At 39.2% G+C, this 14,430-nt stretch overlaps 1 protein-coding gene and 2 pseudogenes across 2 annotated transcripts in view; all 3 read right to left on the minus strand.

The window, feature by feature from the left end:
- The window catches only part of XPO5 (exportin 5), a 79,071-nt gene that overhangs the window by 7,320 nt on the left and 57,321 nt on the right, over positions 1 to 14,430 (minus strand). For both annotated transcript variants that reach the window (XM_077161881.1, XM_077161880.1), the window contains 6 exons: positions 4,916 to 5,016; positions 3,131 to 3,227; positions 2,226 to 2,362; positions 1,436 to 1,533; positions 800 to 846; positions 256 to 353 (listed from right to left, as the gene is read on the minus strand). In XM_077161881.1, the coding sequence (XP_077017996.1) occupies positions 256 to 353; positions 800 to 846; positions 1,436 to 1,533; positions 2,226 to 2,362; positions 3,131 to 3,227; positions 4,916 to 5,016 (578 nt within the window). The remainder of the gene's footprint in view (positions 1 to 255; positions 354 to 799; positions 847 to 1,435; positions 1,534 to 2,225; positions 2,363 to 3,130; positions 3,228 to 4,915; positions 5,017 to 14,430) is intronic.
- LOC143684699 (peptidyl-prolyl cis-trans isomerase A pseudogene) lies at positions 5,042 to 9,769 on the minus strand (annotated as a pseudogene).
- Positions 10,656 to 12,496, minus strand: LOC143682239 (high mobility group protein B3 pseudogene; annotated as a pseudogene).

The following is a 14,430-nucleotide window of genomic DNA, read 5'->3' on the forward strand; positions in this document are numbered from 1 at the left end:
TAATCCAAATTCCTCCTGCTATTTTAGACCATCTCTTCTTATTGTGGGCTTTAGTAGTAACAAATAGAATTCAGTTCATAATTCATAAAATGTTCCTAGGTCAAAATTAAGATTGATGAATCCTCATCAATCTGCCAGTACTGCGGCAAACATGAAACTTCGCATCAATCTAACCTTTGTGGGTATGGCTGAGTGACCAGCTTTTTCTCTAGGAAAATTCTTCTCCCTTGCTACTAGTTCCCATGTGCCACTTACTGATCAGATCCATGACTTCTCGAGTTAACATCCTCACCAGATGCTCCTCCAGCATCTCTTGAGACTCTGGGTTTTCATCTGCAGTCTCGTCTTCTCCACTGTAGAAAAAAAGGGGGCCAAGTTTCATGGGAGTGTGGAAAGGGAAGGGCAAAGAAAGCAGTGACTATATCCAGACGTTTTGCGGCTTACTTCCTTCTGGTCTGCTTTCTATGCAGATATTGGGAATGGACAGCAATGATCCACTGAGGAACAATATTACCTTGTGACTATGTCCAGTTTGATACAGGGGACTAGATCAAAATCCTAAGTGGAGAAGGACATCTCAGCATCCTTCCAAGGCAGGGAGAAGTCTGGTCAACACCCCCACCTACCTATGAAGACTTGATCTCAGGGTCTACCTATTCATAGCCTATCCAGACAAGACATCTAGTGTCTAGGCTGAGAATAAATACGACCCACTGCTGTTCTAGCTCTGGGGCAGCAGAATTTCTGCCCACCATCCCCTCATCTCCACCCACCCTGAAAATAAAGGATGATTCCTTACCACAGCAGGTTCCTCTGGTTAATGACTTGCCATTTCTGGGAAAGCCTCTAGGAAAACAAGGAAATAAGTGCTAGAATTGAGAAGAGGGTTGGAATAGGTAATATCTAAGGTCCTCTTGATGATTAAAATTAGCCAAGGTTTAGCCACTGATTCCAGGTATCATTAACAGCTTAAGATAGACCTCACAAGAGTAAAAAAGAAAACAATACAGCTTCTGTTTCCTCTCCCACACCTGTGATGAGAGCAGCATATCAAATACCTCTTTGCTTGGGAAGGATTAACATTTTAGAATTCCTGGGTCTCTCTGGATACTTCTGTTCTCAACCTAGCCAGTCCCTCTACCTAATTTCAGAATCAGGGAAGAAGACCCAGGGGAAGCACTGCCCTGATCAGCTTTCCTCAGTTAACAGGAGGTTAGGAGCCGAATCTGATTAAGTCTGAAGGTGTGTTATAGACAACTGAATCAGTTTAATTCTTTGGGTGCTTTTGCACCCATTGTGCAAGGACAGTCTGCTGGGACTAGGAGTTCTGTGCAGCCACCCTGGGCAGGGCCAGGTGTATAGTGCTTTCAGACTCACAGGCTCACAGGGGGCTACCTGCCAATCTTTACCATCTTTTTTTTGACCAATCTCTTACCATGTGGAGGTAGGTGAAGAGAGGTCCAAGGATGGGAGACACCAGGGCTTCATAGTGCTCTGGGGGACAGAAGAGCACCAGAGGCTTCACAAAAACCCATGCCACAGTTAAGGAACTTTTTAGCACATAAGCACATGCCCCCCCCATCTGAGAAGGTTGAAACTTCTGACCCTTGGGTGGATTCAACCCCCAAAGGACTTCCAAAATGCCAAAAACATCCCATGTTAATAGGCAAAAACCTCCCAAACTCTTTTCCTAAAATCATAAGCTTCATGGAAACTTGATGCCTTTATACTTCTGGTTTAACTGTCCTTTCTACCAGGCCACACTGGGTTGCCCAGAAGTAGGGAGAAAATAAGAGGAGGTCGCCCTTGTAAGAAATTCTCCCTCACCATTCCCCCCCTTATAACTTCTGGGAAGAAAGAGATTCTCACAAAAACAACAAAAAATGGTTCTGAATGAAAATAAAGTATGAAAGTGCTTCTTCAAAGAGAAGCACGAGTAAACAGAGAAAAGGAATAAAAGCTTCATCTTTCATATTTCCAAGAAGTGAGATGATAAAAGATTTATTCCTAAGAAAAAGCTTATAATAGAGCTTTTAGGAACCCCTGGATTGCCTTCATGATTTTCTGAAATATTTCCATGTTTATATCCTTTAATGAGGCTATTGTACATTTATAAAAATAATTCCACCTCTTTCACATAGCTCTGCCTGCCTCTGGTTCCTGTGAACGTTCCTGCCTCCAATCTTCTGGCCTTTTGGTGTATCTAGGGACTTTCGAAAGGATATGAAGCATGGGTCTGAGTCGGTAATCAGGAATATTGTTCAAGTTGACGAAGGCTGAGCTGAGGAGCTGGGTAGCAAGGTCCTCCACAGTGTAGAAGTCTTGCTGCATGGAAGGGCCCGTCTTCCCTAGGATATTAAAACTGTAAGGAAAAATCATTGGCAATGACAAGTCTAATATCTGTTACTGCCAGTCCTAACTGACTAGGACATTTCATTTCTAATCTACAGTGAGACTTCTTGGCCACAAAAGCAACTTTCTTCAGAGAAACAGAAGAGGGCTTTTGCCTAACGGATGTGTTTTGAAGATGCGGACTAAATCTTTTACCAAAAATGAAAACAAAATATCTTTTTCCCTTCTACTTTAAAGGAAACTTCTTAAAAAGACAGATGTTGATACCCAAGATCAGCAGAAACCTTCAATACTGTGTAATGTACATTTACAATGCTGGCTTTTTGGCTGGTTTGGCGGATTGCAACACTGGGTTGGGATGGCCAAAGTTCTGACTGTAGTGTGTATAAGGGCCAACTGAGCACCTCATCCCACAACCTGGCCCCAAGTACAAAAGCCCACCTGGCTGCCTCCCAGTGTTGCATGGGAGTTAGGCAGTGAGTAGTAAGGGACTGAGCAAATGCATCCCTACCACTTGCATCTTTGACTAACATCTCATCATTTTACGCACTGGCATGACAAGGGAGAACCGTGAGGCTTATATGACAATTATAAAAAAGCAAATGCAGGAAAGCAGCCTGTTCATTTTCATTTGATGCTAGAATCATTAATTTCCCATCAAATCCTTGCCTCATGCTACCTGTACATTAGAATTCTAAATGAAATGTCCAACCCTTGGCCATTCCTATACAATGCATGTCTAGGAAAAGAATATGGAGAGGCAGTATTGGTTCCTTACCAGTTTTCATAGAGGTTGCAGAAGAAACGCTGCATTCTTTCCAAGACTGTTTTGTAGACAGGAGAGTCATTGAGCTCCAAGAGAGGCTGAGGTAATCCTACAGAGAGAGATGGGTCAAGAACATGCTGCTCCGTGCCAGGAATCTCAACTTGCCAACACACTGTAGCATGAAGGTGTGGTTTTGGGGAGCTGATATAAATGCAAATCAGCTAGCCAACTCTTCTATAGGAGGCTACAGCAGCTTTCCCAAAGTTGCTGCACTCTTGGTAGGGAAAGGTGAAAGCTATTAAAGTACCTAGGACTTTAAACTGGAACTGAATGCAGCAACTCCTGGGTTTCTCCACACGGGACTTTTACCAAAACACAGTGATAGCTCACAAGAGCTCTCCATTAAGCATTGGGATGTCCCATTTTTTCAGTTGTGGATACTCTTTTTCAAATAGAATCTTATACAAAAGCCCAAGCTGTATAATAGATCAAACTGTAAGCTCCTTAGCACAGTATGAAAACAACTGCCTTAGAAGACTTATACTTCTAATCTGAGGCAGTTTTCTATTTCAAGTCTTGCTCATAATCAGAAGCTGTCAGAAAGAATTGTTTGTCAAGTCTATAATGTTCTGGGTGGTTATATATTTACTGGCTTAATGTGAATAACTGAATGGGGTGGGTGGTGAAGCAATACCTACTTTTTATATTAATGACAAGATATCCCTTGGAAGTTCTATTCTTACTGGTTTCTGCAACATGGACCTTATGTTTAGTGGAGCTAGAGGAAAAGGCCCTGACTATCTAGGCCAAAACAGACAGAAATGAACTTTGGACAGGTAAACAAACACCCTTTCTTTGGTTAATTTAACAGCTGAGGAATGCTCACTGGATTGCTTGATAGCTGGGCCAGATAGAGGTTATGGCTGGGAACAAAGAGCTGTAATGGTAAGCCAGCCTGAAGCTTCAGAGATGGGCATGAGGTTTAGACAACTTGAGAGGTCTCTAGCTCAAACTTCTAACTATATTTCCCACTTGTTCTCTGTGTTCCAGCCACATGAGCTACCCTTCTTTAGCCCCTGGACATATCAAATTCTTTCCTGCTTGTCTTGTTCCTGCCATTCTGCCTGCCAACTATGCCCAGCATCTTCTCTTGTCCCTAACCTTGTTAGCTTCTACTTCTCTTTCAAATATTCATTGGGAGGCTACCTTTCAGCTTTCCTCCAAGACTTTAGGTCTCCTAATAAACTCATTCTCACAGAGCCCTGCCGTTTTCCTTCATAGCATATATCACAATTGTGACTGCACAGTTTTTGTACATTTGTTAGTGGGGAAAATCCCAAAAACAACATTCTAAAATCAAGGGTAACAAAAGGAAAACATGGTTTGGAATCTATTCCTTTAAAATTTTTGAAAATATATATTTTATTGATTAAAGCTATTTAAGCTTTATTGTTTTAATACCTCTTTTTATATGAAAGGCAAGAAAGTATTCTAATATCCTTCAGGTAAAAAAAGCCATGGTTTACTGACAATCTAAGGGCTGTAGTACCCATCACTAACTGGTAGTTAAACTGAAGGAGTGGTTAAGAAGGGAAAAAAAAAAAGAAAACTGCCTCTCAAGACCTTCTCTGTGGCGTAAGATAATGAATTAAATGCGTAAGAACTACACTTGTGCATGTCTTTGTAGGTAGTGAAGGTAATGCTAGGTTAGGAGGAGAAGACAATTTACAGTGAAGCTGCTCAAGGAGGCTGTTAGAGATAAGGTGAACTTAAGAAAAGAAAGGTTATATTTCTTACCTAATATAGCAGATTTTTCCACTTCAAGCATATCCAGAGCCTTAGTAAAAGGCTCTGCCATTTTGGATAGCATTTCTGGTGCATATAAAGTATTGTGGGTTCTGAAAGAAAGAAGGTTCCTATGTCAACTTTTTCTAGTCCATTGAGGAAGAAGAGTGAGTTTGACCTTATAATTCAGTGAACCAGACTCTAGTACTGCACTACCACATAAAGTTCCCTGCTTATGCTCCTACTAGCAGGGACAGGAAAGAAGGCATCAACATTTGAATGTTTCCCTGGAAAAGGAAACAGACTTGAAGCTAATAAGTATGGTATACCACATCTAAAAGCAATCAACCAAAGACAGAAATTCTGAGATAGCAGGACCATTATCACAGCCTAAAGCTAGAAAGCAAAATTCTTTTAAATATGAGTTCATGTTAGCTCTCTTGAGTATTTCCTGACAACCAGTGATATAGGATGAAATGTCAGAGGCATTGTGGATTTGTAAGCAGGGACAGAGTGGGGAAGGCATAAACCCCTTTTTACAGATGTCTGCCTCTAGACATGCTTCAAGAGCATGGACCTTGCAATGCTTGGTCTAAGTTGGTTAAGCTGTCCAAGGAACACACAATTCACAACATGTATGTCTGTTCCCCACCATAAGGACTTAACTGAGCAGTTACTGGACTTGGGTGATGGGGGAGCAATAACTATGGACCTGGTCTACTGGCTGTCCATAGTACTCCCTTCTACCCACAGTCATGGCACCACTGACATTCTACAGCTATTAGAGAGCAGGACTACCTATTTTGCTTTTTACATTACAAAGCAACCATGCAGAAAATTACAGATTACAATACTAGCAAGGCAAATTTTTAAGAAAGAACCTGAACAAATCTTAAAAAACAACATTTTAAAGTTAATTATATCCAGGTACACTGGCTAGTATACTCATTTAAACCACCTTTTAGAATACTACTTAGTAAGTTAAATCCAGTTTATTTCCCCATCTCCCTACTTAGGGTTAATAAGTTTGTCTCCACCCTTTTGCTCACACAACACAGCAACACACTTTTTGCACAGGTGTCCTTGTGTATATGTGTGAATTTCTCTACAGTAGACAAGAGGTAAAATTGCTGGATACAGTTCCTTTGGAACTCATGAGATTAAAATATCCTAATCTGTGGCCTGACTTGCTTATTAATTGTCATTTGTAATAGGCTTTACTTTTTTTCATAAAAAATTTTTATTAGAATACTTATAGGTTAACAGAAGCATCATGCAAAAGTACAAGAGTTCCCATATACTTCTCACACACACAGTTTTCCCTATTATTAACATTCTACATTAGACTTTATATTTAATATAATCAAATTTAACAAATTTGTCCTTTTTTAAGAAATCATACCCTGACATCATAAACATGGTCCAGGAGCTATAGCTCTTATTTTTGTTTTGAATCCACCTGAAATTTATTTTTGTGTATGGTGACAGATATGGATCCAATTTTATTTTTTCTGTACATAACCAATTGTCCCTACTCCATGCAAAGAATAATTTATCTCTCTCACTAACCTGTCTTACCGGTCATATATCTGTCACACTGACCTGGAAGTCATCCATATATATATATATAAGACTCTTCCACTATTACTGAATCCATTACCACCTAGGTGGCATTTCTGCTAAAAAGTTGAATTGGTATCAATTTTCTAGAACAGGGATCAACAAACTTTTTCTGAAAAGGGTTAGATAGTGATATTTTAGGCTTTGTCAGTCATAGGGTCTCTGTCCCAACTACTCAACTCTACTGCTGCACCATGAAAGAAGCCACAGACCATATGTAAATAAGAAGGGCTGTGTTCCAAGAAAACCATTTATAAAATAGGTGGAGGCCTGGATTTGGCCCTCAGGCAGTTTGTCAAACTAAATAATTAGTTTGTCAAACTAAATAATTAGGTACTCTAGACCTAATTATTTATAATATTTAGGAAAGTAAGTTAAACAGTACAACAGAAATGAAATTTTAAAAATACAAGCTGGGGAAACTACAAGTACAAACCCAGTTTCTTCAACAAATAAATTGAAAAGGAAGAAGGGCAGGAGAACCTATAAAATAAAAGAAACTTTAAGAGACATCCCAGTCAAATACTTGTTTGGATCCTGACTCAAACAACAACAAAAATTTGGGAGAAAAACCATTTGGATATTTGATGATATTAAGGAAAGCTACAGGATAAAACATGGGACTATATAACATACTGAATCCTGCTGTGGATGATGACTGAGGTTAATAGTACAAATATAAGAATGCTCTTTCATGAACTAGAAAAATGTATGTCACTATTACAAGATGTTAATAATAGGGTAGTATATGGGAAAAAATACAACCAATGCAGACTATGGACTGTAGTTAACAGTAATATGGTAATATTCTTTCATCAATTGTTACAAAGGTACCATTCCAACAGTAAGTGTCAATAATAGTAGGGAATAATGGTTATGGGATTTTTCTTTTGGAGCAATGAAAATGCTCTCAAATTGATTGTGGTCATGAATACACAATTCTGATCATACAGAGAACCACTGATTGTACACTTTGGATGTATTGTATGGTGTGTGAATAAAACTTAAAAAAATAAAAAGTGATTAGGCCTATACATTTCTTCTTTGGTACTGTGAATGTTTGGTTTGATTTAAAAATAAATTAGCCTCATAAAATTAGTTGTCAAGCACTCCCTTCTTCTAATTTCTGGAGCAATTTGTGTAGAAGATGAGAAGGTTTGGTGGAACTCATGTAAAATCATCTAGGTCTGAAGTTTTTTTTGATTAACTACTGGCCTAACATAACAGTTCAAATCTCTTTAGGTTTCTATTTCATTTTTTATTTTGTTAACAGCTTTATTGAGATATAATTCACCATACAATTCATCCATTTAAAGTGAACAATTCAATAGTTTTTAAGTACATTCAATATTGCACAACCATCACCAAACAATCAACTTCAGAACATTTTCTTTTTTTTTCCTGGATTGCGTGGATGAGGAATTGAACCCAGGTCTCCCACATGGCAGGTGAGAATTCTACCACTATGAACTGCCCATGTACCCTCCAATTTTAGAACATTTTGATCACCCCAAAAAGAAACCCTGTACCCATTAACAGACATCCTTCAATTCCCTTATCTCCACTAGTCCTAAACAACCATTAATCTACTTTCTCTCTATATAGATTTCCCTATTCTGGACTTTCAAATGAATGAAATCATACAGTATGCAGTCTTTTTTGACTAGTTTCTTTCACTTGGCATAATGTTTTTTTCAATTAAAAAAAATTTTTTTAAATACCAAAAAAACACCAAACAAATGCAAACATTTGTAATTTTTGATCGTTCTGTTCTACATATATAATGAATAATTCACAATATCATCACATAGTTGCATATTCATCATCATGATCATTTCTTGGAACATTTAGCATAATGATTTTGAGGTTCATCCGTGTTGCAGCATGAATCACTACTTCATTCCTTGCTATGGTTGTATAAAATTCCATTGTATGTATATACTGCATTTTGCTTAACCATTCACCAGTTGATGGACATTTGGGCTTTTGTATCACCCTTTTAACTACTGTGAACAGTGTTGTGCTGAACACTAGTGTAAACAGTATTTGAATACCTGTTTTCAATTCTTTTGGGTATATACCTAGGAGTGGAACTATTGGATCATATGGTAATTCTGCTTAACTTTTTGAGAACCACCAAACTGTTTCCCACAGTCAGGTTATTTTACCTTCCCACCAGCATGTATGAAGGTTCCAATTTCTCCACATCATCCATCACCAACACTCATTATTTTCCGTATGTTTGATTATAGCCATCCTAGTTGGTGTGAAATGGTATCTCATGATTTTCTTCCCCTCCAACTTACAGTTGTAAAAACAATACAAATCCATATAGAACTCTAACACAGCACTCCCAACCCCAAACCAAGATCCACCAGTCCCAGCACCTTGCCACCTTACTTTCTATCTCTTTATCTATTTTCTGAATATTTGAGAGCAAGCTGCACACATCATATCTCCCTTCAAATACAAAATACTTTCATGCACATTTCCTATGAACAAGGATGCCCACCCACATAATCACTTTCTTCTTGTTGTTGGTAAGTTTTATTTCATAATCATATACTTAATTCTGCAATCCAGCTAGACTTGGAAGGGGAGGATAATATAGACCCCAAAGAACCGCAGCGAGGGCACAATGATAGGATACTGAGGCAGACAAGAGAAGGTGGAACACTCTCCAAAGCTATAGAAGGAATGGTCTGGTGATTAAGACAAAACACAAATCAAATTTATTAGATCTGTCCACAGTCAGCACTGGTGATCTTCTTGCTGGTCTTGCGATTCCTCGACTCAAAGTGCTCCATGGCTTCCACAATGTTCATGCCCTCTTTCACCTTGCCAAAGACCACGTGCTTGCCATCCAACCACTCAGTTTTAGCAGTACAGATGAAAAACAAGAACCGTTTGTGTTGGGTCCAGCATTGGCCATGGACAAGATGCCAAAACCTGTATGCTTCAGGATGAAGTTCTCATTATCAAACTTCTCCCTGTAGACGGATTTGCCACTAGTGCTGTTATGGCATTTGAAGTCACCACCCTGGCTCATAAACCCAGGAATAATTTTGTGAAAGCAGGGACCCTTATAACCAAATCCTTCCTCCTCCGTGCTCAGAATATGAAAAATTTCTGCTGTCTTTGGAACTTTGCCTGCAAACAGCTCAAAGGGACATGGTCCAAAGGCACAGTACTGACAGCGATGTCGAAGAATGCAGTAGGGTTGACCATGACTGAGAGCGGTGGCATCTGTCCTATGTAATCATTTTAAGTGCAGTTATCAAGTTCAAGAAATCTAACACTGATACAAAGCCCACACTCTACACTGAAACTTTTTCCCATGTTCCAATGTCCCTGAGACCCCTTCCTCCATCTCCAAATCTCATCCAGCATCATGTACTGCACTCAACTATAACTACCTCTTTAATGTTTCTCCCTCCCTACCTTTTCCTTTTTAACTGTGGTAACATATATACACCCCAAATTTTCCCATCCCAATCCCTCTCAAGCACACCATCCAGTGGGGTTAACCACATTCACAATGCTCAGTCCCTTGACTACAATCCATTACTACAACCTTCTCTTCACCCCAAATAGAAACCCTACGTTCACTCCTGCATCAACTTCCCACTGCCTGTGCTCCCCACCCCCGCCTACCTGTACTCTAGTTTCTGTGTTCATGAATTTGCATATTCTGATATTTTCTTTGTGGCTACATGGGGCTTAAATTTAACATCCGAAATCTGTAACAATCTCATTTGCTTGCTATCAACTTAACAACTTCAATAGCATACATAAACTATGTTTCTATATCCTGCTCCCCCACCCCCATCCATTCATGTAGTTCTGGCCACAAATTATATAACTTATACATTTGCTTTTTAGATCCTGTAGGAAGTAAAAAGTGGAATTACAAATAAAAATACAATAGTACTAGTATTTATATTTACCCATGCCATTATCTTTACAAGACATCTTATAGCCTCAGTCACTTGTCTAGTGTCCTCTTCTTTCAATCAGTAGGACTCTCTAGCATTTCTTGTAGTGCTGGTCTAGTGGTGATGAAGTCCCTCAGCTTTTGTTTATCTGGGAATACCTTAATTCCTCCCCTTTTTTTTGACAGGGCAGCAGTTTTTTATTCCTCCTCCTCCTCTTCATCTTCCTCTTCCACCTTTTTCCAGGCAACTTTAGTGGGACCTTTTGTACATCAAACTTCCCTTTAGACTTATAATCAGCGACATCCTTCTTGTACTTTTCCTTCAACTTTGCCGCCTTATTGTGGTAAGGCTGCTTTTCATTGTCACTCAGGTTGTTCCACATCTCAGCCAGCTTTTCAGACACATTTCCAATAGAGATGCCAGGATTTGTGGATTTGATCTTGGGGAGGAATTTGAACAGAAGAGGAAGAACCCAGATGGTGACACTTTTGGAGCATTAGGATCTTTCTTCTTCTTACCTCTCTGAACTGGTCCATAATCCTTCATTTCCTGATTGTACTTTGTCCATGTTCGCCATTTCATCAAATTTAGATTTCTCCTTCCCGGACACTGTCTTCTATCTCTCAGAGTACTTCTTGGAAAATTCCACAATACTGAGAGGGATTGGGGTTTTCTTTTATGTTCCTCTCTGCACATCTGCACGAAGAAGGCATAAGCAGACACCTTGCCCTTTGGTTTCTTAGGGTCACCATCCTGATTGTACTGTTTTGTCGGTTCCCTCCCTCATTTCTGAAAGACAGTTTTTCTGGATACAGAATTTTTGATTGGCAATTTTTTGCTTTCAGCACTTTAAATATGTCTTCCCACTGCCTTCTTGTCTCCACAGTTTCTGATGAGAAACCAGTTCTTAATCTTATTGAGGTTCCCTTGTATATGAGGTAACTTCTCTCTTGTGGCTTTCAGAATTCTCTATCTCTAGCATTTGACAAGTTTGATTGTAACATGGCAGGTGTGGGTCTTTTTTGGGTTTATCCTGTTTGGAGTTCATTGAGCATCTTGGATGTGTATTTTCATATCTTTAGTTAAATTTGGGAAGTTTTCAGCCATTATTTCTTTGAATATTCTCCATGCCCCTTTCCCTCTTTCTCTTTTTGGGGCACCTACAATGTGAATATTGGTACACTTGGGCTTTGTTCACTTTTCTTCATTCTCTTTCTGCAACTCATACTGGATAATTTCAATTGTCTTATCTTCAAGTTCAATGATTCTTCTGCCAGGTCCAACCTGCTGAACCTCTCTAGAGAATTTTAAATTTCTGCTACGGTAGTATTCAGCCATTTGGCTCCTTTTCATAATTTCTATCTCTCTACTGATTTTTTCTTTCAGTTTATCTATAATTTTCCTGATTTCTTTCAGCTCTTTATATTTTCTTTTAGCTCTTTGAACGTATTTAGGAACTTTTAAAAAAGTCTTCGTTCCAGATCTGATCCTTTTCATTGATGGTTTCTAATGCTTTAATTTTTTCCTTTGCCCTGGCTATCATTTCCTGTTTCTTTGTATATATTGTAATCTTTTGTTGTCTTGATCCATTAGTGTGTTATCTTTAGGCTCTTAAGGCATCTTCTCCTTAAGCTTCTATTTAGCTAGTGTTAAGACAGAACTCTTTCTTTGAATGCCAGGAGCTAACAAAAAAAGGGGAGGGGAGGGGGACGAAAACACCTTTCCCAGTCTTTGCAGATTGAACCCTTGAGTGCTCTCCTTCAGGGCTAATCCATACAATGGGCTTGAAAAATAGCTCCAGGCCAAAGCCTAGGGGTCTCCCTGGTCCTCTGTAGGTATGCCTCTTATCTTAAGCACAGGCATGTGGCCCTAGGAATTCCTGTTTAAATGAATACAAATGTTCGCTTTCTAAGTAAAGTTTCCTTACAATTCTTGACTCTGCACTCACTGTATGGCCTACTATCAGCAATCCCTTGGCTCAGGGAGCACTACTTGACTGCTTACCCACAGCAATCAGTAGGAGAGCTTGGTGACCCATCTTCTATGTGCCAGGCAAATTCTTGGACACTGACTCTCCCAGACCACCACCAGACAAATTGGGTCATACACACATGCTCTCAGTATGTGTATAAGGATAACTCTACTCCCTATGGAACTGGAATCAGGGATCTGCATTGGGAATAGGATGGAGCCAGTGAAGGGTAGGGGAAGGGCCAGCCAGGGTGCCATAATATCTGTCTGTAAGTGGCCTTTTCCTTGATTTGACACTTGCCCTGTGTATTAGTTAGATTCAGTTGTCAACTTGGCCAGGTGAGCATACCTAGTCTTGTTGCTGTGGACATAAGCCAATGGCGCATGAACGTCATCTGTTGCCAATTACATCTGCAGTCAGCTAGGAGGTGTGTCTGCTGCAATGAGTGACGTTTGACATAATTGGCTGGTGCTTAAATGAGAGAACGCAATGTTGCACAGCCTAAGCAGCTCGGCATTCCTCATCTCAGTCAGCACTTGCAGCTCAGCCCAGGCCTTTGGAGATGCAGAAAGAAGCCACCCTGGGGAAAGTTGTTGGAACCCAGGGGCCTGGAGAGAAGAACAGCAGAGACCATCCTGTGCTTTCCACGTAAGAAAGAACCTCAGTGGAAAGTTAGCTGCCTTTCCTCTGAAGAACCAACAAAATAAATCCCCTTTTATTAAAAGCCAATCCATCTCTGGTGTGTTGCATTCCGGCAGCTAGCAAACCAGAACACCCTGTTAATTAATCTTTTAAAAATTTTCTGGAATTTCTAGAAAGATGTTTCTGCCAGTTCTTGCTGGTTGTTCAAAGCTGCTGTGGGGGTACGTAGCCCAGAAACATCTCACTTCACCATCGTGATCAGCCTGTTGGACTATTCTGATACTTTATTTTTAGTCTTTTAGCAATTGCATCTGAATTAACATTCCTAACTAAATTTAAAGTTAATCAATATTTTTGCCTTCCTTCCAAACTACGCAAGAACTTTTAAAATGCTTTAACTCTGATTAGTCTTTTTCAACTTGCATGTAATTTTGAGTTCTTTAGTTCCCAGTATTATTTTATACTGTTTATAACTTAATCAAATAAATGCATTTATCAACTTTTTTGGTAGTTCACACTGTTTATTGTAACCCACTTCTTCCTTTAAATTTCAACTTTCTTCTTCATATAGTACATGTTTCAGTAGTATTTCAAACTAGTGTTGGTGAATTGTGCAGTCTCTCGTGATTTGATTGCAAATGTTTCAACCTCTACCTCTTGAATAATTTAAGTGGTTATGGAATTCTAGATTGACAGCTATTTTTCTTCAATGCTTTGAAATTATTACTCCTCTGGCCTCTAATACTGTTATAGGGAAATGCAGTAGAAGGCTAATTACTTTTATTTTCTAGGTGACCTCTTTTCACTCTGGCTAATTTCAATATCTTTTCTTTGTTCTTGGTGCTTTGCAGAATCACTATGATGATCTAGGTGCCAATTTACTTTTCTTTATTCTGCATGGGACTCTTTCTTTAATATCAAATTCCATGTCTTTCAGAAGTTCTAGAAAATCTGTTTTCATCTCCAGTTTATCTTTCTTTATTCCTTTTATATTTTACCTTCAGCCTGTTATTCTGTCAGGGCCTCAGGACGCAAATTCTGTATTTTTATGTCTGCTAGCTCTTACCAATTGTATATGTAATACTAGCTTATGAGGTCATTTTTAGAAGACTTCTTCTATGAAGAGCTTCAAAGGGTTTTATAATATTAATTCTCAGTTACTTTCCCAGACCACATGGATAGGGAGGGAAAATTCTAACACTCAACTTGGATGATGCAGGCCCAGTTTGATCTTAGACTTTTGGCTGGGAAATCCAACTGAGACAAACTTTTCTGTTATCTATTCTGGCTGGTAGTATTTTTCGGTTCTATTTTTTTACTGAGGTATAACTTTTCAAGAGTCCTGTCTTTTATGGTGG

Source organism: Tamandua tetradactyla, chromosome 5 (assembly GCF_023851605.1).
Source record: "Tamandua tetradactyla isolate mTamTet1 chromosome 5, mTamTet1.pri, whole genome shotgun sequence".
NCBI classification, from domain to species: Eukaryota; Metazoa; Chordata; class Mammalia; order Pilosa; family Myrmecophagidae; genus Tamandua; species Tamandua tetradactyla.